This window comes from Choloepus didactylus, chromosome 2 (genome assembly GCF_015220235.1).
Source record: "Choloepus didactylus isolate mChoDid1 chromosome 2, mChoDid1.pri, whole genome shotgun sequence".
In the NCBI taxonomy this organism is placed as follows: domain Eukaryota; kingdom Metazoa; phylum Chordata; class Mammalia; order Pilosa; family Megalonychidae; genus Choloepus; species Choloepus didactylus.
The window spans coordinates 83,140,408-83,165,108 of NC_051308.1; the positions used below are offsets into that span (position 1 = coordinate 83,140,408).

The 24,701-nt window shown below is 49.1% G+C and overlaps 1 protein-coding gene and 1 pseudogene across 1 annotated transcript in view; one reads left to right on the top strand and one right to left on the bottom strand.

Annotated features, from left to right (window-relative positions):
• Window positions 1-24,159, bottom strand: part of LHX4 (LIM homeobox 4) — a 43,536-nt gene extending 19,377 nt beyond the window's left edge. The window contains exons 1-2 of the mRNA XM_037812790.1: window positions 24,084-24,159; window positions 3,939-4,110 (exon numbers count right to left, since the gene is read on the bottom strand). Of these exons, the coding sequence (XP_037668718.1) occupies window positions 3,939-4,110; window positions 24,084-24,159 (248 nt within the window). The remainder of the gene's footprint in view (window positions 1-3,938; window positions 4,111-24,083) is intronic.
• Window positions 6,664-7,257, top strand: LOC119516475 (annotated as a pseudogene).
• Window positions 24,160-24,701: the final 542 nt, after the last annotated feature.

A 24,701-nucleotide genomic window follows, 5' to 3' on the forward strand; every position in this document is an offset into this window, starting at 1 on the left:
CACCAACATCGCCCTCTGCTGCCCCCCATCTCATCCGCTGAAGACAGACCTCCAACTTTCCCCCTCATCTTTCCTCCAGGGCTGAGGTATGGCACGTCTTCAGGGAGCACTCTCATGTTACATTCCTGAGTCCCAAAACCTCACATCTATGAAGGATGTCCCCTGAAGTTGTGCAAAGCAGTGGCCTTGACCCTCGGCATGGACAAAGAGATTAAAATATTGATCATGGAACTTACAACCACAGTGTTCCAGAGATCAGTGAGGTCAGTGAATCCTGCCCCCAGCCTCTGAACAGGGCTCTGGGGCAGGTACCAGAAAAGGACACTTTACAGAAGCAAAGAGAGGGGGCTCCTCCCTGGCTCTAACCAGGCATCTTCTAACCCCAGGTCTCGTGGGCAGATTCAGGTGCAGTACACCTGCCGCCCTCAGCAGGCTGCCACAGATGCTACTCCTGCAGCCCAGTGTGAGGACAAAGCAGGGCCTGGGGTCCCAGGGACTGCCCCAGCCCCTTCTGCCCACGTCATGTTGCTTCTTGCAGTGTTCTCTACTGCATGTGTGCCCCAGTGTGCCGTCTGAGAGCAGGTGGATTTAAAGAGGAGGCTCACAGCCGCTCCACAGTCTGAATACCTTGCTCCCTACCTGCACCTTCCCTGGGATGGGGCCTGCAGCTGGGCCTCCCTGCAGCCAAGGTCCTGAAGAGGGGGTGGGGGGTGGGGGTGCCTGGCTGTCTCTAAATCCAAATATCCTCACTTGGGACTTCAGAGCCAACCCATCTTCATTTCCAATTGACCCTCCTCTGGCCGTGGGAGAACCATTTCAGCTTTAAATCTCTCTACACAGCACCCCCGTCCAGTATGGACTAGTTAATGGCCTGGTCTCAGAATTCAGGGGGTGGCTGACTCCTTTGCTTTACAAAGGGATTCAACTCTGGGAGTGGATCTTTTTATGAAAGGGGAATCACTGCAGCTAACCAACGGGCCTGACACCTCCCAGGCAGGCTGGGTCTCCCTGACTCACAGGACTCTGTGAGAGACACAGAGGAAACCGGTCTCCAAAGCTCACTGTGAATTCACTGTGTAATTTACTTCTTGCTGCAAGGAAGAGCCCAGCGACAGACTACGGGCAAGGCTTGGGGCCAGGTGTTTACACAGCAGACAGAAACTGAATAACGTACAGGCCCTTTCCTCAAGCCAACAAGGAAGATAAAACAGGTGCTCAAGGAATGCAAAACAAAGCAGCTTGTGCTGAGTCACTGGAAGAGAGAAGGGAGAGGGTGGGTGATGCTACCTGAGGGGGCTCCCACCCACTGAGGAGCTGGACCCCAAAGGGGAGACCTTGAAAGGTGGAAATGGAGGTGACAGCCTGGCCGAGGTGTGGAGGTGGGGAAACGCGAAGCGTACCTGGGGAAAGGTTGCACCTGGGGTGTTGGGTGCTGAGGAGAGCAGTGAGCTGGGACAGAAAGGAAGGCTGTGATGGTGCTAATGTGTCTTCCTTCTTCTGTAGACAGAGGAGCTGCACTGAAGAAGGTGGTGGTGGGGACACAGGCTCATCTGTAGGGCAGGTGTGTGGGCTAGGGAAGGGGAGGCGGTGGGGGACCACGAGCAGGTGACTGCAGAGCAGGGGCCCATCAGGATGCAAATGAGAAATGAGGGCTGCAGCGTGGGGAGACGCTGGAGGGGCCAATGCACCAGCCTGGGTGAGCAATGGCCACCCCCAAGTAGTACTGTTATTCCCAATCCTGGGCCTCTTCTCCTGGGCCTGTGGTACCCCCTCCCCAGCCCCACTCTGGGCCCCTCCTGGGCCTAGGGTGACCCTCTTTCATTATCACTAGTTCTTTCAATCTAACCTTACACTTGAGCTGCTGCCGCATTCCTCTCCACTTCTTCCTTTTCCAAACGCAGAGCCAGCCAGGCAGGGTCCAAAAACCAGACAGGGCTCTGGGGTGGTGCTTGAGGGATCAGAGGGGCTTCTCTGGTGACCAAGCTCTGAGTCAGTAGCCCTGACAGCGTTTTCCCTGCACCACATGGGCTGCCCACAGCTGCCAGGCTGGACCGGCTGGCATCCTCTGGGTGCTGAGGTCTGACTCAGGAGCAACCAGCACCTACGTGTCCCTGGATGGGCAAGATGTCGATGTGGCCTCTTGTGCCTCCCCCAAGGCTTTCCAAAGATGGAGGGACCCACTGGAGGATGGTGTCCCGACCACAGAAGCAGAGGCACTTCACCCAACCCCAGAGGCCAGGCCTCTTGTTGGTTCCGCCTCCTCCTGCCCTCCTCACACACACATCCATGCTCCTGTGTGCACACAGGCACACGTATGTGCACACACACTGAAATTCACCCCAAGCTGGCCTCTGTAATCGCTGCCGTTGGGCTTGGCCAGGGCAAACCCTTATTGCCCTGGAGAAAGGGTGTGGGTGGAGGGCACAGAACTGCGTAAATGCTAGAATAAGAGGGAGGAGGTGAGAGTCAGGGTGAGGGGAGCAAGAGGAAAATGGGAAAAGGGGGAGCCGTATACAGAGAAGGCTTAGGGGAAGAGCCCAAAGGCTGGTACCTCAATTCAAGTCATCAAGGATTTGTGGGGTGTGCCTGCGTTAGCGGCCGTCCCTGCCCCCACGCGGCACACACGCAAGCACACACACACACGGGTGCACACATACAAGAAGAGAGCATACAAACTGACGGGAGTGCGGTGGTGCCAGGCAAGGAGGGGCAGCCTTCTGAACATAAGCCAGGGAGGCCACTGCCGCGGGTACCAAGACAGCTTTAATAGGCTTTTCAACACATTTTGGACTTAAGAAATATGTCAGCACTTCACTTATTTTCCCTTTGGAAAGATTTGGGAGAAATCATGTTCTGTACCAGGAGCTTGCCATTCCTCCTCATTTCTCCTCCCATTCTCCAGAACACACGTCCTCAGGTTGGGCTTGTTTTAATTAGAGGAAGATGTGCAGCACTTCCTCGCGGCTTGGTCGTTGGTGCTGAATGTTTTCAGTCCCTGACCCAGATCTCCCTTTGGGCTTACTGGCTGGCGACCTCCCGCCCTTGGCCTTGCCTGCACCAGCTAGTCCGGCCAAAGTGCCTCGGTCACAGATTTTGGAAGGTCCCGTCTCCCTGACTCTGAAGCTCCAACAGGATTTTTTTTTGATGGATCCAGCCCCAGAATGAAAAATCAAGGAGAGTCTTAGTAGCTAACATTCAGGTATCAGACATTATTCTAAGAACGTTACTTGTATTGACTCATTTAAAACTAACAGAACCCCTATGAGGTAGGAACTATTATTATCAGCCCCATTTTACAGATAAACAAACGTAGGCACAGAGAAGTTGAGTAACTTGCCTAAGAACGCACAGCCAGTAAGCAGGTTCAAACCCAGGCTGGACTGGGCTCTTCACCAACACACTAAAATGCCTCTTAGAATCATATTTCCATTTGAACTGATGGCACTGACGGAGCCTGGCTTGCCTCCTACCAGGAGCAACTCTTCCAGGCCTGTGAGGCCCTAGAAACAGACATGGAGACACCTCTAGATGCAGGGCATAAAGCTGAAAAGCACAACCTCTGCAAGCTGGAATGATACAGCCAAGAGCCCTGGGCATCAATTGACCGAGACAGAAAGAGGAATTCCTTTTAGGATTTGCAGAGATCCTGCCAGCCACCCTGGTGAAGCTGGTGAATTCTGATGAATTCAGGCTCATGCCTTCCCCGGCTTCTCACCATGCGCCTCACAAAACTCAAGTGTGGCTGGGACACTGGGCCAGGGGAAATGATGGGGCGGGTGATCAGAGGGGTCCCTTGACGGGGGCCCATCCTTCCTCCCCACGCCGCTTCACTGCAAGCCTCCCCCAAAGGAGGCAGGGTGTCCTCCTCCCTGCACGGGAGAGACGCAGAGACAGCCCTGGTGGGGAGAGGGAGGTGGCGCCCCAAGGCTCTGACTTACTTGAAGAAGTCCTCCTTGCAGTAGACGCTCCCGGCCCTGGAGAAGCACCTGTCGGCCAGCTGCATCTGGCAGTCTGCGCACTTGAGACAGGAGCTGTGCCAGTGTCTGTCCAGAACCTTCAGTATGAATTTGTCCAGGATATGCTGGTTGCAGCCAGCACATTGGGGGATCTCTGCAGGGAGAGGAGAGACAGAGAGGCAGCATGAAGCTTCCACACAGTCCTGCTGACCAGCCCAAGCCATGGGTGGCCCCTTCGGATTCTGCCGATGGTGGAAATAGACATATAGTTGTTCAGTTGTTCAGGTTGTACACTGAACAAAGGCACTGGTCGAGAGGGTAATTGGGTACTTAAATCCAACCCTTGCTTTGCTGGCCAGGCTGTGCACTCTGACTTAGGGTGGCTTTGGCCCAGAGTGGGGCTGCCTGTTTCAATTTGTACAAGGACATGACAAGGCCAGCAGTACCAGCGAGCCCCATTTATGCCTGCTGCAACTCCACAGCCAGGAGGCCAGGAAGTCCCAACAACATTCACCTCTATTTCCATGACATTTTCACCACAAGACGAAACCTGTGCTAAGAACAGCAGCCCCTAAAGTGAAGCCTGTCTGGGCATGAACTGAGAGATCATATGGCCTAAAAAGCCAATAATTTCGAGGGCAGGCAGTCACAGAGATTCAGTCCTGAGGGTGCTTGTGGGGCCCTGGAATAGAGAAAAGAATTTTTTTTTCATTCATGAGTGTTTCCAGCCAGTGGGGTAATGTTCAGCATCCTTGCATAGGTGACGTGAGCTGACCCCCAAAGGAGAAAAATCAACCATGTTAAGATCTGGGGGAGCTTGTTCCAGGCAAGGGAGGAACCTCTGGAAAAGCCCTGAGTCATGAAAGAGCTTGGGGTTTTAAAAAGAAATAGACTGAAGATCTGAGAGCAGGGACATGAATGGACATTTGCACACTGGTGTTCATTGAGGCAGTGTTCGTGATCTGCAATGGGTGGAGGTGGCCTAAGGGTACAGTGACTGAGGAACAGAGTGGTGAACTATTACGTGTGCATACAATGGAATACTGAGCAACTGCGAGGAGGAGTGAAGCTGAGAGACATGCAAAAAGATGAATGATCCTATAGACAGCATTTGGAGTGAACTATACCAGAAACAAAGGCAAACACTATCATGCCTCACCAATATGGACCAACTACAATGTGTAAACTCAGAATTGAATCTTAGAGCACAGCTTATTAGGGGAACGCTTATGTAATGGTCCCTGGATTGTAAGCTCTTACAGCAGTCACATCTATTCCTGAATTATAATGGCTATCTCCAGATTCTGAGATGCTGATCCCTTTGTTTATAACCTGATCGATCCCTGGAACTTTGGGTATCTGTGTGACACCTGAAACTCAGAACTAGAGCTCTGCAGATATGAATGTCAGTATTAGTGCATACAGCAACAGTTAAAAAAAGCTGAAAGAGTCCAGACTTCACTTAGAGATATGAATGAAGCAGATCTGGTTAGGACTAGGGCAAATCGGGGCCAAAGAGGAAAGGATGATACTGACTGTGTTTCAAAACTTCAAATTCCATGTGAGACCAAGGGAAGAGATGTTTATTTGGTGCAGGATCTATATTTCCTAAACAATGTAACTCTGTACAGTTTGTTCAAACACCATAATTACATGGAACTTTGAATAGGAAATGAGACCTGGTAGGTTGGTATAGGTTAGTGTGAAATAACGACACATCCCCAAATAATTTGGGCAGAGAATAAAAATATATATGCAGGGACCCCCTGAGGAGCTGGGGGAAAATGTGGAAGTGTTGGACTCCCTCACCTGGACTGACGCTGATGTTCTCACAAACATGGAGGACTGGCAGTTTGGTATACTGAGCCCTCTATCTTGGGGTCTGCCCTTATGAAGCTCGTTACTGCAAAAGAGAGGCTAAACCTGCTTGTAATTGTGCCTAAGAGTCTCCCCCTGAGTACCTCTCTGTTGCTCAGATGTGGCCCTCTCTCTCCAGCTAAGCCAACTGGGCAGGTGATCTCGCTGCCCTCCCCCCCATATGGGACCCAACTCCCAGGGGTGTAAATCTTCATGGCAATGTGGGATATGACTCCTGAGGATGAATCTGAACCAGACATTGTGGGATTGAGAACACCTGCTTGACCAAAAAGGGGATGCGAAATGAAACAAAATAAAGTTTCAGTGGCTGAGAGATTCCAAATGGAGTTGAGAGGTCACTCTAGTGGGCACTCTTATGCACTATATAGAAGACCCTTTTTAGGTTTTAATGAACTAGAATAGCCAGAAGTAAATACCTGAAACTATCAAACTGCAACCCAGTTGCCGTGACTCTTGAAGATGATTGTATAACAATGTAGCTTACAAGGGGTGACAGTGTGATTGTGAAAGCCTTGTGGATCACATTCCCTTTATTCAGTGTATGGATGGATGAGTAGAAAAATGGGGACAAAAACTAAATGAAAAATAGGGTCAGAGGGGATGATTTGGGTGTTCTTTTTTACTTTCATTTTTTATTCTTATTTTTACTTTTTCTGGTATAAGAAAAATGTTCAAAAAATAGATTGGGGCGATGAATGCATAATTATATGACAGTACTATGAACAGTTGATCCTATACCATGGATGATTGTATAATATGTGAATATATCTCAATAAAACTGAAAAAAAAAAAAAGAAACAGACTGGCTCTTTGCAGCCAGTGCTGTGTGATGGGCATCTCCCAGGACAACTTGCGGGCAAGAGGAAGCCCTACCACAGGAGGCGGAAGTAGGAGCTGGGGCACCTGGCTGCCAGCACGAAGCTTGGCCCCCACTATGCACACACAGTTCTCGTGCCAGGAGGCAACAAGAAGTCCCATGCTCTGAGGCTGGAGAACTTCTCCTGGGGCACTGAGTGCTATAGTTGCAAAATGAAGATCACGGATGTTGTCTCCAATGCACTCAGTAATGAGCTGGGCTGCACCAGGGCCCTGGAGAGAACTACACTGGCTCATTGACTGCACACCAACCAGCAGTGGTACGAGTCCCACTGTGCACTGCCACTGTGCCACAAGAAGGGGGCCAAGCTGACTCCTGAGAAAAAGAGATTTTAAACAAAAAGTGATCCAAGAAAATTCAGAAGAAGTATGATGAAAGGAAAAAGAACGCCAGGATCAGCAGTCTTCTGGAGGAGTCATTCCAGTAGGGCAAGCTTCTTGCAGGCGTTGTTTTGAGTCTGGGCCACCGTGGCTGAGCCAATATGTGCTAGAGGACAGGGAGCTCGAGTTCTGTCTGAGGAAAATCAAGGTCCAAAAAGGCAAATAAATCCTCCTTGCTCCCATCCTAGCTCACAAAATAAAGGTGTTTATTTTTTTTTAAATTCAGTTTTACTGAGATATATTCACATACCATACAATCATCCATGGTGTACAATCAACCATTCACAGTACCATCATATAAAGTTGCTTATTAAAAAAAAAAAACAGAAAAGAAAAAGAAAAAAGAAATAGACTGGAGCATAGTGAGATCAGAAGATGGAATCTCAGTATTTGGATGAATTGTAGCAGATACCACAGATTGGCTCAATCAACATCCCCTCCTAATGCACCCTCCTGTCCTACAGACCAGAAAGCTTGAAACTGCTTTTCCAGACTCCCTTGCAGCTAGGTTTCAGAATGCGATTTAGAGCCTGCCAATCGGATGCACTTAGAAAAAATCTGAATTCAGAACCGAGTTAAATGCAGAGACAGCTGAAGAGCAGGCTACTGTTGTGCTGGTGTGGATCTGGCAGAGGCTGTGAGGTTCTGTGGCAGGAATATCTTGATCTTGCGATTTTCCCAATCATGGCAAAGGAAATGGAGGCTGGGAGGTATTTCTGGAAGTTAAACCCAGAGCTGGTTCCACTGAGTTGAAAGCCAACTAATACCTGGTAACTGATCAGTTTCCACTTAAATAGTGAAAGTAGATTCTGTTCTCTGCAACTAAACCCTAACCACTGCTCACCCTGTCCCTGAGCCATGTGAATACTTATCTGAGGCCTGTTTCTCTGCCATCACATCTTTACCAAGGGATCACCTGGAGTTTTGACAGCAATTTGAGTCAGTGAATTTGTTTCAAAATCTACAAAATGGCCAGGCTCCTGTGGTTGTAGGAAAAAGCAGTGCCAGCACCTCTAGCCATTTTTTCCTGTCCTTTTTCCAAAAGGGAGGCATCAACAAATATTAAGGAAAGAAAAAACATAAAGGTGCAAACATTTTGTACCCTACAGTATCTCCCAATATAGCAAGTCATGAAGCTGACAACCCCAGAGGTTTCTCACCTCTGTGGTCACTCACACTTTTGCTAATTGCTTGTCTCTGCAACTGCCTTTCCCATTAGATGGTGAGACCCTTGAAGGGCAGGACAGTGTTTCTTTCTCAGCTTTGTATCCTCACTGCCTACCATGGTACCTGGCGCATGGGAGTTACTCCACAGATGTTTTATCACTAAATTAAGTAATGGGTTAAATCCTCTCTAAAAAGCACACCTTGAAACATTCCTTCACCAGTTTTTCTGTATACCGCAAAAAAAGCCCAACAAGAGTAGCGAAACCAACTCTCTCATGAATCAGACATGTTTCTCTAATCATATCACATTGGTTATATCACGTCTGCTGGCTGTGATATAATATAAAAGTGTTAACATAAATGAATGAGTCTGAAATCACTGGAAAAAAACAAACACATCTAAATGTATCTAGAGAGAAATCTTTCTCAAGTATTAAGACATTTGTATCTCAAACTTTTAGACAGGCCATTGGGACATTCACCAAACACCATCACTAGCCTTGTATATACAAGTGCCACCCTTGGACCCTGCAGTTAAACCCCACCCCCAGCCTGCCCTTTTCATGCCCTGACGGTCACCACCATTTACTTGAAAGCGAGACACACTCAATGCCCTGCCTTTTGACCAAACGTCCTACGGAAACTATCAGGAGTCACACTCTGCTAGACACATGTAGGCCTGGGCACTTGCTACTTGCCCTAGCTCAGATGGGATTGATTTTCCTATCTCAAAAGGTTTCCTCCTTGAGAAATAAATTGTCGACCAACAAGTACTCACAAAGGAATTCCGATGTGCCCAGCAAAGTGCTGAGCACATGACGGCGATAGAATATCCATCTAATAAGAGGGAATAAGTAGGGCATAGGGTTAAAACAATGGATTCTGGAGACAGATTGCTTGAGTTTGGATCCTGGCTCTGCTCTTTAACTCTGCACAAATTACTTCTTAGCCTCTCTCTGCTTCAGAGGGCATGATGATGACAGCAGTGCCTCATAGAATCGTTGCAAAGATAATTAATTGATAGGCGTAAAATTCTTAGTACTGGACCCCGAATACAGTATGTGCTCAATAACGGTTCACTATTATTATTTTACTAGTCAAGGAAACAAGATTAACTGCAGTCACCGTGTTGGATGTGGTGCTGCTGAGGAAAATGAATGCCAGGCACCCCAGAAGCGTGCACCCGCTTTTCCTCATTTTGCCCTCCCTAGAATCCCTGCATGGATGTCACGCCCCTCGTGCAGAGGCTCGGAGAGTGCCCGCGTCCCACAGCAGCGACGCCCCGCGCCTGGGCACAGATCTGCCTGTCTGCTTCGGTGCACATGCTCCCTCAACCACAGCCCCCACCCCCACCCCCAGGTCCAGGAGGCAGTTCCCTGAGGAGGTGGCCCAGGAGCTGCGGAGAGATTTGGATAAGCAGAAAGGACACTTTGAGGAGTGCGGGGTGGATAACCAGGAGCTCCTGCGGTGTGACAACAAGGCCATCCTCAGGGGAGGAGAGGGTGGAGGGGAAGTGGGGACCCATTCAGGTAAAGAGGACCATCCAGGGCCAGGGGGCCCGGTTTGGCCGGCACGTGTTTGCATTTCAGCCATTGCAGGTTGCTCAGCTGGAGAAAGGCTTGAGGAAGGAGGGGCTGAGGAAGGTGACTCCCGCAGCATTTTGCAGGGAAAGGGGAGGAAAGACCTAACCAGGAAGCCATCCCAGGACAGGAAAGTGGTTTAAGGACAAACCCGGGGCAGAGCCAGCAGGGAGCTATCAACAGGACCCCCTGCGGACTGTGGCCGTCTCCTGTCCGCCGCTGTCGGCTCTGCGGACTGAGCCCGGGTCCGTGGCTCGGCGTCGCCAGCCGCCGGGGACCCCCGCGCGGGGCTTGCCCCCAGGTGGCGCAACCCGCGTCGCCTCCGTCCTGATAGCCCCGGCAGGGTCTTCTTTGTGTGAGCAAATGGCTGGATTCTGAAGAGCAGAAACCCGCGGGGAGCGAAGCCTCCCCCAAGGAGGCACATTAACTCTGAGTACTTGGACCCGGAAGCGTCCCCATTGGCCCCGGGCGTGCGCGCCCCTGCGCGGGGAGCGAGCCGGGCTCCTGGGCAAGAAGGGCCGCGGATTCCTACATAATTGTTGTTTGGCTTTCCCTCCGAGGAAAGATAAAGCTATATTTCTCCTTCCAGCCACAAATGCATGGGGATGAGGGCGAAGATGTATGCCCATAAAATTTATTTCGAGCAAGGCATCTACCGGGAGCCTTAATATGATGAGTATTCAGGACAGAATACATTAGAGCTAATGTATGCAGGGAACGCCAGGCAGGGGAGTTTTAGAGGCTTGTAAGCCAAGACAACATCACGTTAAGAAACAACACTAAAAGCAGACGAAACAAACCATTCCAGCCTGGAGCTTGGAGATGCTTCTGGCTGGGTCAAGAGCTGCTCCCCAAACCAAGGGTCCTCAAAGAGAGGTCTGGGACCAAGCTCGAGTCCTTGGATCTGGTAAAATGTAAGGGCCATACCAAGGGTACATTTCAAGTTAAAAAATAAAAAAACCTTTTCCACTGTATACCATTGTAGATTTTACAGTTTCAAAAAAAAAAATGGATTTTTAAAAACAAAGATAAATGTAAAAATGGCTTCAAAGGTCCAAACTATACCAATAACAATAGTAAACCCAGGCATCAAGAGTCAGTCATATACTGCCCCCAGGTCCTGAGTGCATATTACCACACAACTTGGTGGGGAAAGTATCACCATCACCATTTCACAGATGAGGAAACTGAGCTTGGAGAGATCAAGCAAAGTGCCCAATACCCCAGAATGGGGGAACTGGCATCTGCACCAACAGCCCGTGCTGCTGCTTCCCTTAAAGTGGACTTACCCTGCAAGAGAGCTGGAGGGTCCTGAGACATTACACCCACCGGCTCCACCATGTCATGCTAGAGAAGGGAATAGGACGCAGAGAGAAGTCTCAGAGCTGCTCTGTTTACAGTGACAAGACTAGGTAAGACCCTGGCCTCTTGTGCTCCTTAAGAGTTGGGTAAATGGAAATGTTTGAGGCACAAATTCAGATTCAGATCCTTTGGGCAGAATATGTCTTGTGCAGCACAGACACCAAATGCCCAGGGGAGGGCTGGAAGCAGGAAGCTCCCGTCCTGCTTATCTCCTCCACCCCATAAGGTGACAGCTTGGCTTGGTGATGGCATCTGTCAAGTACAGATCTATCCCTGCCTGGAGGGGACGGAGACCTGGAACTCAGATGCCACACTTCAGGTTACACAACCCGATGAAATTAGATTAGTGTGAAATGTAAACTATCTAGACTTTTTTCAAATAGTGACAACATAAGCCTTTACTTTTTACCTACAAAAAATTATTATTATTTTACAATTTGGAAAGCCCAAACATGACAGAGGTTATTTAGTTCTCCTACCAGAAATAAAGTTGTAACCCCCTTGTCAAGGGGCAAGAGGATTTCCAAATCCCTAATAAGTTCAGCTTATTTCATGCAATATTTAACATCATGAAATTCCACTTTAAAAAAGGAAATTAAGTAGATCCTTGGAGTCACTGAAACAGAATTTCATCTATAAACTCAGTTCCCAATATGAGGAGTCATTTAATTAAAAATGAAAGTTTTTATTTTATCTGCAAGTAAGCATTCTGTGGTGATGCTCTCTGCTGGGAATCTGCAGAGGGTAAACTCAGGCATGAAAAGACAGCAACACTCCAGGAACAGCCAGGGCATCTGTGGAGAGGCTGGAACAGGGCACAGTACACCTGTGTGTGCAGATACAGACACACTATCCACACAGACACATACATATACAAACAGATACACATACACACACTCACATACACGCAAAGACGCACACATATAACACAGACACACACAGAGAGAAAAATACAATCTCAAATAGTTACACTGCAAGATACACATACACATACACACTCAAACATACACAGACACACATCCTCATACACAGGCCAAGCTATTGCCATTCTGGAAAAAGCCGATTCTTCTGCAGCACCCCCCTGTCTTTGGAAAGGAAGCCGTCACTAAATGAGGGAGCTGTCCAACCTCGGAGCAGTGGAGGGAGAGGGAGAGTGAAACAGAAAACTAGGGGGAAGTGGAAACATTTCTTCAAATATTCTTTTGAAGATGTTTCAAAAATATGAGGTGAATTTGAAAGTTTTCAGTTCTGTTCAGTTCAGTTGTGTTCTTCAAATCTTTAGTTCTGCCAAATCGTTTACAATAAATCACAGTTCAGTCAGGCAGACCTGGGTTCAAATCCCGATTCTACCCCATCTGTGATCCAGGGCAAATTACTTAACCTTTTTGAGCCTTGGTTTTCTGATCTGTAAAATGGGGATAACACCATCAGTCTCTCAGGGTTGCCATGTAATTGCATCAGATATTATGGGTGTAACACACCAAGCTCAATACTTAGCTCCTTTCTCCATGCTCTGATGGCCAGTTGCCAGCAAAATGAACCTACATGTTAAAAGTGTATCAAAATTATTTCATGCTTCATTTTTTTCCCAGTGTATCTGTTTTCCCTCCTTCATTCCTCTACCCCACAAGAAACACTCAAAACTCTTCGTTCTAAGGCATCTAGAAGAAGCACATCCCTTTCTAATCAACGTAATCCCAGACAGTGAACAACAAACAATGCAATGTTACAAGGTACGTTCTGTTTAGAATAAAGACTTCTTGGGGAATCTTTCCTCCACAGAATGAGGGCAAGTTCGCCAGATTTTAGTCCCCCTTCCCACATGTGAACAGTGACAGCCAGGAGGCTGGGGGATCCCACCAGCCTGACCCCACTTCGCTTTTGCTGTAATGAATGCAGGTAAAGTGGATTGAGCCCAAATCAACATTTCAGGCTTCCACATTTTTCTTGGAGACATCTAAATGCCCCAAAGTGACTATTTCTAATTTGATACCCCACCCTTTGCTTGTAGCTATAGTCTACTTCTTCATCATGGAAGCTTATAAAACTCACGACATGGTGCCCAGCCCTCAAAGGACCTGAAGTGCAGGGGTGCAGGCATACTGGGCTCATCAGAAAAGGGATTCCATTTTTAAATCCCCAAATTCTTCCATTCGTGAAGTTTTAGAAAACTGGGCAGTGGAAGAGATCAAGAGGTCTGATGTGGTCAGTGGCAGAACAAATTGCCCTCACCCTTTTGGTGACACATAATACATAATTTTATTCCCCACTCACGTTTCTTCATTTCCAAGAAACTGCTCTCAAGGAACCAGGGGCCACCGTGAAACATTCTAGAGAGGATTTTTTTCTTTTTTTTTGGGGGGGGGTGGTATTTGATTGATTTTAATCCTTTGAAAAATGGTGTTTTCTATCTCTTTGGTCACAGAGGATAAACAGGGAGTTTAGGGGAAAAAAAAATTTCTACTACAAAGACTACAACTAGAACCAACACACATGTGACACACTGACAATGACCTTAACGTGTATTTTTAAGAAAAGTGCACCTTCCTTGGGAAATGAATCAGAATTTCAGATATTTCCATTGGGAGCATAATGCTGATGAATTACTTTCAAAATTTCTAAGACTAAGTTATTTTGTACTAATAGGAATAAGGTTTGTTTATGCTGTGGGATCAGATTAACAGTTTATAAAAATTAAACTTTGATGTGTCACCTTGGAGTTCTGTGACTCGTTGCTTTTTAACTGCCTTTTGGGTGAGAAGTGTTTCTCTTTTTGTTTAATGCTTAATGCTCAGAAAACGGTTTTCCTTACTCCTTTCAAGAAAGGGAGCTGGGGTCTGTGGGAGATGCATCCAGGGCCCCGGTTCCCAGCCCCAGCACACACCCCCAGGACACCCTTTAAATGTAGGCAATATCCATTTCACAGGGTTACTGGAAGTGTAAATGAGCTTGCAGATTTGAAAGTTCTTGCCAAAGTTCAGAGTGCTAGCAGTCTGAACTCCACTTTCCTCAACTCCGTCTTAAAATGGGAACCGTAATCCTGGTCTCCAGGTACTTTAAGATTGCTATCTGAACTTCGGCAAGAACTTTCAAATCTGCAAGCTCATTTACTCTTCCAGTGACCCTGTGAAATGGATGTTGTCCATATTTAAAGGGTTACCAGAATAAGGGGCTTCTCTAAGTATGCACAGTTGGGGGTCAAACTGGTGCTAGAACCTTCTTTTTTCTCTGGGACAGATTCTGGGGCTGACTGAAGACCACTGCTTTCAGCAGTATTCACAAAAACCACCTCTATCTGGAACTTGTGTCCCAAATCCTTGTGCTGGTGTCATCACTCCAGGAGTAAGTAGTTTTTTTAATTGTTTAAAAATTTTTACTGTGGTAACATAAATATATATGTATATTATATATATAATACATATATATGCATACATATATGTATATATACAACATAAATATATATGTATATTATATGTAATACATATAATATATATATATAATATATATGTTATATGTAACACAAAATTTCCCATTTTAACCATGTTCAGGTGTACAATTCAGCGGTATTCATTACATTCACGATGTTGTGCTACTATTATCCCCATCCATTACCAAAACTTTTTCATCACCCCAACCAGAAACTCTGCATCTCTTAAACAAAACTCCCTATCCCCGTCCCCCTGGCCCCCAGTAGACGCTAATCTACTTTTTGTCTCTGTGAATTGCTTATTCTAGTTATTTCATATAAGTGGACTCACACAATATTGTCCTTTTGTGTTTGGCTTATTTAACTCAGCATAATGTTTTCAAGGTTCATCCATGTTGCAGAATGTATCAGAACTTCATTCCTTTTTACAAGTGAGTAACAGGAGTAAGTAGTTTTTTGAGCTCCATCTTAAATAAGATTTGGCCAATGTATATTTTCAAAAACATCTAATTTTATTTATTTTTCTTTGCTGGTTACTAACCGAAAGGAAAAGCCAACTTGAGTCTTTAAGGAAATACAAATACAGTTGAAATAATACTGTGCAAATGTTTTTCTTGGCATCTGCCACTCCTTCTCCAGATTGTAAGGGAGAGAAAACAACAGTCAATAGCAGACATCGCCTCTCAGTTCCCTCAGGTTGTCTGAGTCACTAAGAGAGAAGGGAGATGGTTTTCTAAAAGGTGGGCTTGGGAAAAATTCTCAGTGTGGGGCTCATTGATCAGTCAGGCAACAATTAATTCTAAATTGTATGGCTGTAATACCACAGGGCATACCAAGTCATGGCATACCTGCCTAAACTCATATCTAAGTTCTGGAATATCCAATTTCAAAAATTATAACAGAGGTAAAGTTAGATTAAAATAAAATTAATTAAAATTTCCATTACTGGATAAATATTTCAAAAATAAAACTTTTCCCATTCAAAATTGCCACAATCACCATTGGCAATAAAATCCTATTTTATGGTCACAGATCCCCTTTTAAAGTCATCAGATAATTATAACTGAGGGACTGATTCGTCTATGCAGTCCACACACTGGGAAAACCTGACACCCAGGACCCAGTTTACATGACAAATCATGACTAGATGAGTCTGTGGTTGTTTTCCCTCCTGGCTCTTTGTTTGCCTTTCCCCCTATTAAAGACAGTTCACATTTACTGAACAGCTTATACTTTCCTTTTTTATTATTTTTCCTTATTCTAAATCAGTATATCTTGAAGAGGCCATGACATAAAAACAAAAATGTTTTCTAAAATTCCTCTTAAAGGATCCTCATAATTTAGGAAGAGTAATCTCATAAACAACCCACTGAAGCATGAAATTCCAAGATCAATTCTTTAAAACTTAGAGAGAAAAGTCGCATTGGACATTATGGTATTTCATGACGCTGACAGCATCAAACATAGTGAGCAGGGCCAGCCACAATATTCCAGAGTATTGGGAAAATCCTCAAAAAGCAACAAAACAAAACAAACAAACAAAAAAACTGTCATCACATTTAAGGTAAGTTATATTCTCTATGATAATTATATCCATGTATATACTTAAAACATACGTCAGTCAACACGCATCTTGCTAATTTCTAGTTTTTTCCTAGTCTGTCTTGACAAATGACTAAAACTGGAAAAGAAGTCAGAAAATCCTTCTATCAGAAATGATCACATCTTAAAATTGTCCCTTTCCTACACTTTCCCAAGGGAATTCTTCCCCGCATAAGTCCCTTTGTTCTTTTTCTGCTTAGACTGCTCAAAAATAGTAATCTCTTCAATAAAAGAGCAAATTGAAAAGTATCCTGGGGAGAAATTCGATGTTACCATCTTAAGGCTGTAATTGGGATTACATTTTAATAGCAGGAGTCCTGTAGCAAACGAAACACACAGTGTAAACATGTATTTGTAGGTTCCGGATTATTTTCTAGATTATCTATTGACACAGAATTAGTATTCCTTGGTAAAATATTGAATATTCTCACGGTAACTGCAAATAAAACAGATAATTACATTAAGCATATCCATGATAGTCTATGAAAATGCTGTGGACACATCTCTTTTTCCACTTCATTTTCCCATTTAATCATTGCTAAATTGCCACAGTGTATTTTTCCAATGTCTCATTCTGTGGCAATATTCCATATGTCTGGCAATCTCTCCCTCATAAGATGAAACTTTCAATTAATTTGGCTGCAAGTTTTGCCTCTATTAAGCTATTTCCAGAACCAATCCCTTAACCCCCTAACATTATAATTTAAGCAAATTATACTTTAAAGGCATTTAGGGGTGAGGCACCGCAGTAAAACATCTGTGGTTAGATCCAGACCTGACAGAGGGTAGCGAGAGGGGGGTGGGGTGTCTGCATTTAACATCCGCCAAAATAACAACAGGAGTTAGGACTTGCCTTCCAAGATTTTCCACCCAGCCACTAATAGAGTTAACGCAAAGTACATTTTCCAGAGGAGAATCAATTTCAATTTTGCCAATTAAACCCAACCTGTCCACCTAACCCCAACAGCAGTGCCTCAAAACGGTTGGTTTGTGCTCCATTCTGATCAGGGCTCCCAGAAAACTGAAAGGGTAAAACCTCACACGGCATCTATTTTTAGCTGATTTCTTCTTATCATAAACAATAATAAGAGCCCACCTCCAGGATGGCTTCTGTACTGAGCCCACCACCTGCCCTTCCTTCCCAGGGCTCCTAAAAGGGGCTGGGAGATGGTATCTCACCACTCTGCAGCCAGCGGGACACAAAACCCTTTTGCTGTGAATTCATGCACAAACCCATGTTCCTCCCATTTCATAAAGGAAGAGGAGAGTTAGAGAGAGAGAGGCGTTCAAATCGTGATGGAATTTTACTAAAAGCCATAGACCCTGTTTGCTCACACTCACGTTAGGATTATTGTTAACACTCATTCCAGGAAGGGATAAAAGGCAGAAAATCACAACAAAAGTAAATCTCCCCACCCAGTCATTTCCAAATCAGCAGCCTATGCAGTAATGTATGTGGTGCTGCCACAGCAAACTGCTGCTTTAAATCTGTCTCCAACAGCGGATTTCCAGAAGTGGGTAATATTATCCCTTTCTTCATCTCATCAGCTAAACTGGTTCCAAGTCTGTGCATTCCAAGAGATCCCTGTTCTAATCCTGATAAATTTCCATGATTGAAAAAAATGGCACAAGTTCCCTCCATCCTACTCCATCTCCCCTCCCCCATCCACAGTCCTCAATTTGGAGAAGGAAACAAGATTCTCAGCCAGAGAAATCCACCAAAATCCACCATTCCTGACCAAGAGGCTCAAAGGGGATTTTTCTTAAATGCTAATATAAAGAAAGGTCAGTCACTGTTAATTTTCGATCCCTGTGCGACCATTTCCAAGTGCTGCCCTCCCTCCCCTTGTCTCCTCCCCAGCACTGATGTCTCCCTGGGTTCTGTCTGCTAAAGCCGGCGCTAAGTAATCCCTAATTGACTGTAGCAGAGTGAAAGGGTGCTAAAATCCGAGGCAAATGGGAAGTTAGGACAATGGAAATATTTAGGACTTGAGCCTGTCTACACCTGGTCATCGGGGTCATCGGGTCACTGTTCAAATTGGAGAATTGGGCGGTATTTTGTCTGCTCAATGGAAAGAAATTGCTTTGCCAGTTTTCCTTCTCCCCCCAACTCCACCTCACCTCCAGGAGGATTTATTTTTAAAAATCGACCCTGGTATTTGCAGTCGCATAGGAGGTCTCTCTTGAGGACTCACTTTGCTCTAATCCCCGGAGCATTCGGCCTACATTCTTGCCTTAATGCTGCTTTGTTTTTGGCGTGTTAAGAGAGAAATACAACTAGCTTCAGCCGTCCTTCCTTTAAGTTCCTGCCGCTCCAGGTTATATCCTGCCGGGCTCTGCTAAGTAATTCCTCTCCTCCCTGATTAGACTCACGCTTCAGACCCCTTTATACATTCGCCCACCGATTTAAAGAAAAAAAAAAAAAGTCAAAAAAGTCCCCTGGGCGCGTCAGAGCGCATCCCGCCCGCCTTGGTTCAGGGCCAGCGGCGGCTTCCTCAGCTCAGCGTGTGAGATCCCGCAGCACGCGCCATTCCCCCTTCCCGGGCGCACAGTGTCACCAACTCTCCCCTGGTTGAATTTAATTTACATCATCGGCTGCTCTGATAGAGACCTCTTCTCTCTTGAGCTTGCCAAGATTCGAGCGCTTGCGAAGGTCCGTTAAGCACGCGGAGCGGAGCGAGCCAGCAGTCGAGGCTCCAAAGCCGGCAGGGCACACAGACAGCCCGAAGCCGGGGTTGCCTAGCTGCCCCCACAATGGGAGCACCGCTGTCCAAGGGTTAAAAAGTTATGGAAAGGCTCGGGCTGCCGGCGTTGGAGGTTAGTGCTTTCTTTCTAATAAGCTTGGCGGGAAATGAGCACCGGGAGAGGGAAAAGATTCAACCTGTCCTGCCCTACCCCAACCCTCGGCTTTGCGCAGTCGACATTCGGTTCCGCCGCGCCTCTCCCCGCTGAAACAAAACCCTGCCACCTCTCTAAGAGGCACGAAACGTGTCCCAGGTTTGGCCCATCCAAAACCAGCTGGACCTCTGGGCCGCGCTGGAGGATAAGCCCGTAAAGGATCTGGCGTCGGGGGCAGGGTGGATGGAGGGAAAGCGCCGAAGCACAGGAATGCCGAATGAAGCGCCGTCGGTCCCCCGCACTCTTCCAGTTTCGGACCTGTACCCGGGCCTCCAGTACGCGGTGCGCGCAAAACCAGCCCTCTGCGAAGGGCAGTCCTCTACGCATCACCCGCGAGCGCTCAAAACCCAGGGCACGCGTTGAGCCAGAGCCCAGGACCCTATGCCTTTAGCAAATACGCAATTACAGCTCCCTGAATGAATTCTTCGCCAGTTCCCCTGGCCACCCAGGCTCGCAACTGCCCGCGGGGCGGAAAAACCCTGTCCAGGTCAGGGCGAGGTCACGCAGGTCGCACTCCCAGACCCGAGGGCGCCGCTGCCTCCCAGCCTCGCGCGGTCCCGCCTGGTTCTGGTTTTCCACCAGCCGGGACAGCGGCCAAGCGAGGAACAAAACTCGAGTTAGGTCCTGCTTCCTCTTCTCAAACCCGACTTTCCGTCTTCTCCGGACACTGGGGATCGCTCAGTGCAGACCTTCGCTCCTTACCCGCTCCACCTGCCTGCTGCGATTAAACCAATTTCGCGTCCTAGGCGCACTGGGACTGCGGTTTCCCAAGACTCCCACCAGCCTCACTGCCTTCTCCGATCTCCAAGGCCATGGAAAGGGCAGGCCAGAGTCCCCACACCCCTTAGGCGTGCCCCGAGCGAGGCACCGCTGCAGTCACCCTAGTTTCTCCAAATCGCGTTCTTGGTAGTGCGCAGTTCTGGCCAGTGGCTGGGGCAGAACCTCTTGGAATCCGGACCCCAACCCGCAAAGCTAAGAGTTGGCTTGCGCCTGAAAATATTTTTGCGGCAAGAGGAGGGAGGTCTGTGGAGCCCCGAGCTGCTGTCTGAACTTCTGTATCGGAATCTCATAGAAACTCTCTGTACATAAATATTATTTTTTCGCGTCTCCCCATCCCCCATCCCCGCACTGCACTACAAGAAAAAGCAGGGATGGAAAGAAGAGCGCACAGCTGCCCCAGAGTTTAAGAGACCTCCCAGGGAATTGGAGACGGCCTGCAAGGACTATCAACAACAGAACATCGGGGGTGAGGATTCGTGATGCGACCTACACTGGTAGATTTACTCCCGCGCAAAAGCTGCAGGAAGCAGACGTTTTAGGTGACAAGGAAGAGGAACTGGAGACACCACCTGCCTGCTCTCCATTTACCAGCACCAGAACAGACCAGGCCAGTCCAGCAACCCGGGTACCGCCGGTGTCCGTTGTTCTTTCCCCCAGTTCCTAGGGAGTCTACGTAGGAAATGGGTCAAAGCCGAAAGCAAGGGGCAGATAAAACAGCCCACCTTCCGACAGCTCTCGCAGTTTTCCCAGTAGCCTTGGCCGGGAAGAGGGGCCAGCAGGACCTAGATAACTGCGTTCGGGGAGCAGAGGTTCGAAGGCGGCTCCGAGACCCTCAGTGCGACCACAACCAGCGCTGCCTGGGGTGGAGCGCTACGAGGACTGGGACCTCGGCGCCCCCAGGGAGGCAGCAGCGGCGAACCAGACTGACGCAGGTTGTGTCCGAACGAGGGAGACTAAAAAGACAGACAGACAGACAGACAGACAGACAGACACACACACACACACACACACACACACACACACACACACACACACACACCGCGGTGGTGGTTGTGGGCGGAGACTCATGACCCTAAAGTGTGGGCCAAGTAGCCGCTACCGGCTGGTTTAAGGCGAGGTCTCTATCTGAACCCATCCGCTCAACTCCCCAAAAGACACCAGACCCTTTCCAAAGAGCCCCTGGCCCGCCTAGAAGTGACCCTGAGCGTCCTGCCTCCTTCCATGCCGCCCTCCGAGCGTTCCCATCTCCCAGAGTAAGGAAACAGGAGCCTTTCTTATAAAAGGTTGACCAGAGGTGGGAGCGGGACTGCGCCAGCCGACCCCACCGAAATTTAAGGGGGAAGGACGGTTCTGCTTCTCCATCCCAGGTTGCCCCAAGCTTCCTCACGCCCGAGTCTTCCTGGCTTCTTGGTCCAGGCCGAAGCCCCTTGGCTGGCAACGCTGGAGCTTTTCCAGGGTGTCTGGGCCCGTTGCGGGCGGATGGGGCCGATCCGGAGCTGCCTGAGCCGCAGGCCCTCACCCGGGTCTGTGACCTCGCGCCGTGGAGCAGAAGGGCGAGGGCGCTGATCACAAGTCTGCCCAGGAGTGAACACAGGCAGGAGATCAGGAAGAGGGCAGCAGCGCGGACAGAGAGACCCACGAAGAAAGAAATCGTTACATTACTTGGAAACATTTTCCAGCAGGGACTGCACCTCACCCACCCCAAAATAAGCAAAAGAATACTTCTACTGCCATGGAAACAAGCTGGGTAACAGTTCCCCTTTTGAAACATCCCTAGAGTGGAGGGCACCAAAGGGACCTAGGTTGAGGGGTGGGGGGTGGGAAGCCTTCCAGTTAGTGGGTTGGAGAGACTCCAGTGGGAGAGTCTTTCTGTTGTCCATTGTCTCCTCCTGAGTTTGAAAACCCACCACCCAAGCCTGAAGCCCAAGGATGTGCCCCAACTCTCCCCACCCCTACCCCACCCCACCCCCACTCCCGCCCAGCTCTTAGGCCACTAGGCCAGGAGGAAAGAGAAAGATTGTATGTGTGTGAGGGGACCACACCCCACTCATCCCTAGGTCCCAGCTCCAAAAGCTTAATAGCCATTGGTCAGTTCTGCTGCAAGGGGGTAGGGTAAGATCAAGACACATTCCCAAAGGAAAACAAAGCCAGATCCTGAAGTCTTCAGGAATAGGGCACCTCAGTTTAGGGCAATGCCTCCTCCAACCCAAGACCTCAAGGCAAGACAAAAGGAAGGACAGACTATCCCCTCCTGGCTAGGCACTGCCTGGCAGGGCCTCCCTGTGGTGAGAATCCCTTCCTCTACCTCATTAAAATTTCCACAGTGTGAACCCAGACTCCAAGCCATGGCAAACTGTAGCTCTGGATGCCATTTCTGGGCATTTTAGGAGGGCAAGTTCTAATGCCCAACATCAAAGTTGTCTCTGAATAAGAGAAACAAAGACAGTCTGAGAAAGAGTGCCATGAACCTCAAGAAAAGCATCCAAACAGGAGTCCATCATCCTTCACCGCTGTCCCAACAGATAGGCCATCTACAGACCACAGCTAACAGAGCACAAACGTAGTAATAACAAGAACACTGACACACAGACACCCTCCCCACACTGCCCTCACTTGCGCAGAGCTACATTAAGATTAAGAACCTGGAGCACCTCTGCCAGTGTTTTTGTGTCTGAGCAGAGGCTGGGAATCCACTCAACCCTATATCTGTGGTGAGGTGGGGGCACTAACGAAGGCAGTGAAACCCCAGCACCGTCTACAGACACATGTCAGCAGTAAACTCTCGGAGGCACGGCACAGAAGTGTAACTGTTTGTCAGCAGTTGACACTAAAAGGGATAAAGGATGAGTGTAGGATATAGTCAAGGAACAATCTGAACAGGTTGGGTAAAGGTCTCCTTTTCTAGCCCCTTCTCAAAAACTTCCCAGGGAAGCCCGAGGCACGGCGTACCAGCCTGCCCTTTAGGGACTGCCGGGGCAGAAACCCTGCCACGGAAAGCCGAAGCGCAGGAGGGCGCGCTCGTGCGCTCTGGGTAAAAGGTAGGCACCATCCTTAGGTCCTTACTTAACATAAACTCCGAGAATGTAGCTATGGCACCACCAAAGGAGTCGCGGGCGGAAATACAGCCCCTTGGCGAACGGAGTAAGGGAATTCTGTCTCTCCACGGTGCCCTACAGAGCGCGCGAGGCCCCTGGGCGGGACTTGCACGGCGCCCGGGACCTGCTCCGGCGTCTGCAGCACAGATCCTCCCTCACAGACTCTCCACTCGAGAGTGAAGAGACCGAGTCGCTCTGGAAAGAATCCCTGCGCGTATACACCCACATACACACAGAGACCTGGGGATAAACACAACCTGAGTTTGGGCCGCCTCGCTTATTTTCGGGCACGAGAAGAGAGCCAGCGGGAGAATGAGGTGCCCACACACCTCAGTCTCTTCGCTCTCCAAGTCCAAGCCACCCTGGGCGCCTGCCCTCGCGTGCGCAATGGCTGAATCCCGAATTCACAACTTCGTTTCGGCATCCTTCCCTCCCCTGCATTCCTGGGCTAGCTGGAATGTGGCGACAGATTCCCTCACGCGGAGCAGTGGGTCTCCGGCGGTAAGGGCTGGGGGAGTCGCGGGCAGCAGCGGCTGGGGACGAGAAGGTGTGCCATCCCGGCACTCACGTCGCGGGGACCAAGCGTGCGGCTGGGGTTTCCGCGCCTCCAGCCCCGCGGGTGGGGGACGCACTCTCCAACTTCCCGCCTGTTGGGGTGAAGTTGCACCTACGGTACTGAGAGCTTCGACCGTTTCTCCGGGGAGGCGGATGATTTGGCGGTACCACCCCGCCCTCAGGCCTGGCCTGCAGCTCGCTCCCCTGATGTCCCCAAATGGCACTCTCCCCAACGCTCCCAGAAAGGCCATGGGCTGGGGATGCGGGGGTCAGCATCCAAGCTAGCCTCGAGCATGACCCCAGAGGCTTCCACATTTAGCCCCAAAAGCCAGAAGCCGAGCCCTTCAAACGCACGCTGGCCGGTGCCCCTGCCCTGTGACCGCCTGTGCGCCCCGGCCGCCGGCCCTTCGCCCCACCCGGCCCTTTCGGCCCCGGCTGCGCGCAGTGCCTGGCCCGCCCCACGCCGACCGAAGCTGCTAGCTGTCAGGATATCAAATTAAATCGGCGAGAAAGGGGGATGTCTTACGTTGCATCGGCACACCGAGCATCTCCGGGAGCCCCTTGACAGCCCCCTCCGCGGGGACAGCCGCGCTCTGCATCATCTTAGAGCGAGAGCCAGCGAGTCGCAGTCTACGGAGATCTCTCCTTCTCTCGCTCTAGCTGGATGCAGAAATTTGAAAATAATAAAAAGCCCAACGAGGCCGCCGAAGTCACGGTCGAAGCCAGGCCCTCCGCCTCTCCAGGAGGACTCCACACGCTGGCCGACCCCCTCCCCCCGCCAGTCCTCAGCCTGTTTCAAATCCCTTTGATCTCGCCCTCCCGGGTTGGTGCACATCCCGGGTTGAGGAGACGCTGTTGCTGCAGCTCTGGCTTTTTTCCTCCTCCCTCCCCCCTCCCCGCCCGCCTTTCTCCCCCTCCCCCTCCACCCTTCGCTTGCCGGCCGCCTGGGAGGCCGCGGTCACCGAGGCATTTTGATTCATTCACACTGCAGGAGCGGCCGTGACGTCGCTTTCCGCAGGGAGGCCCGCCCTTCAGCCAATATCCCCACTGGGCTGCAGGCGGCCGACCCCGGCCGGAGTGGGGGACCCGCGCCCCGAGAGAGGTCGGCTGTGCGAGAGGGCGGGATATCACCGGGCGGGGCGGG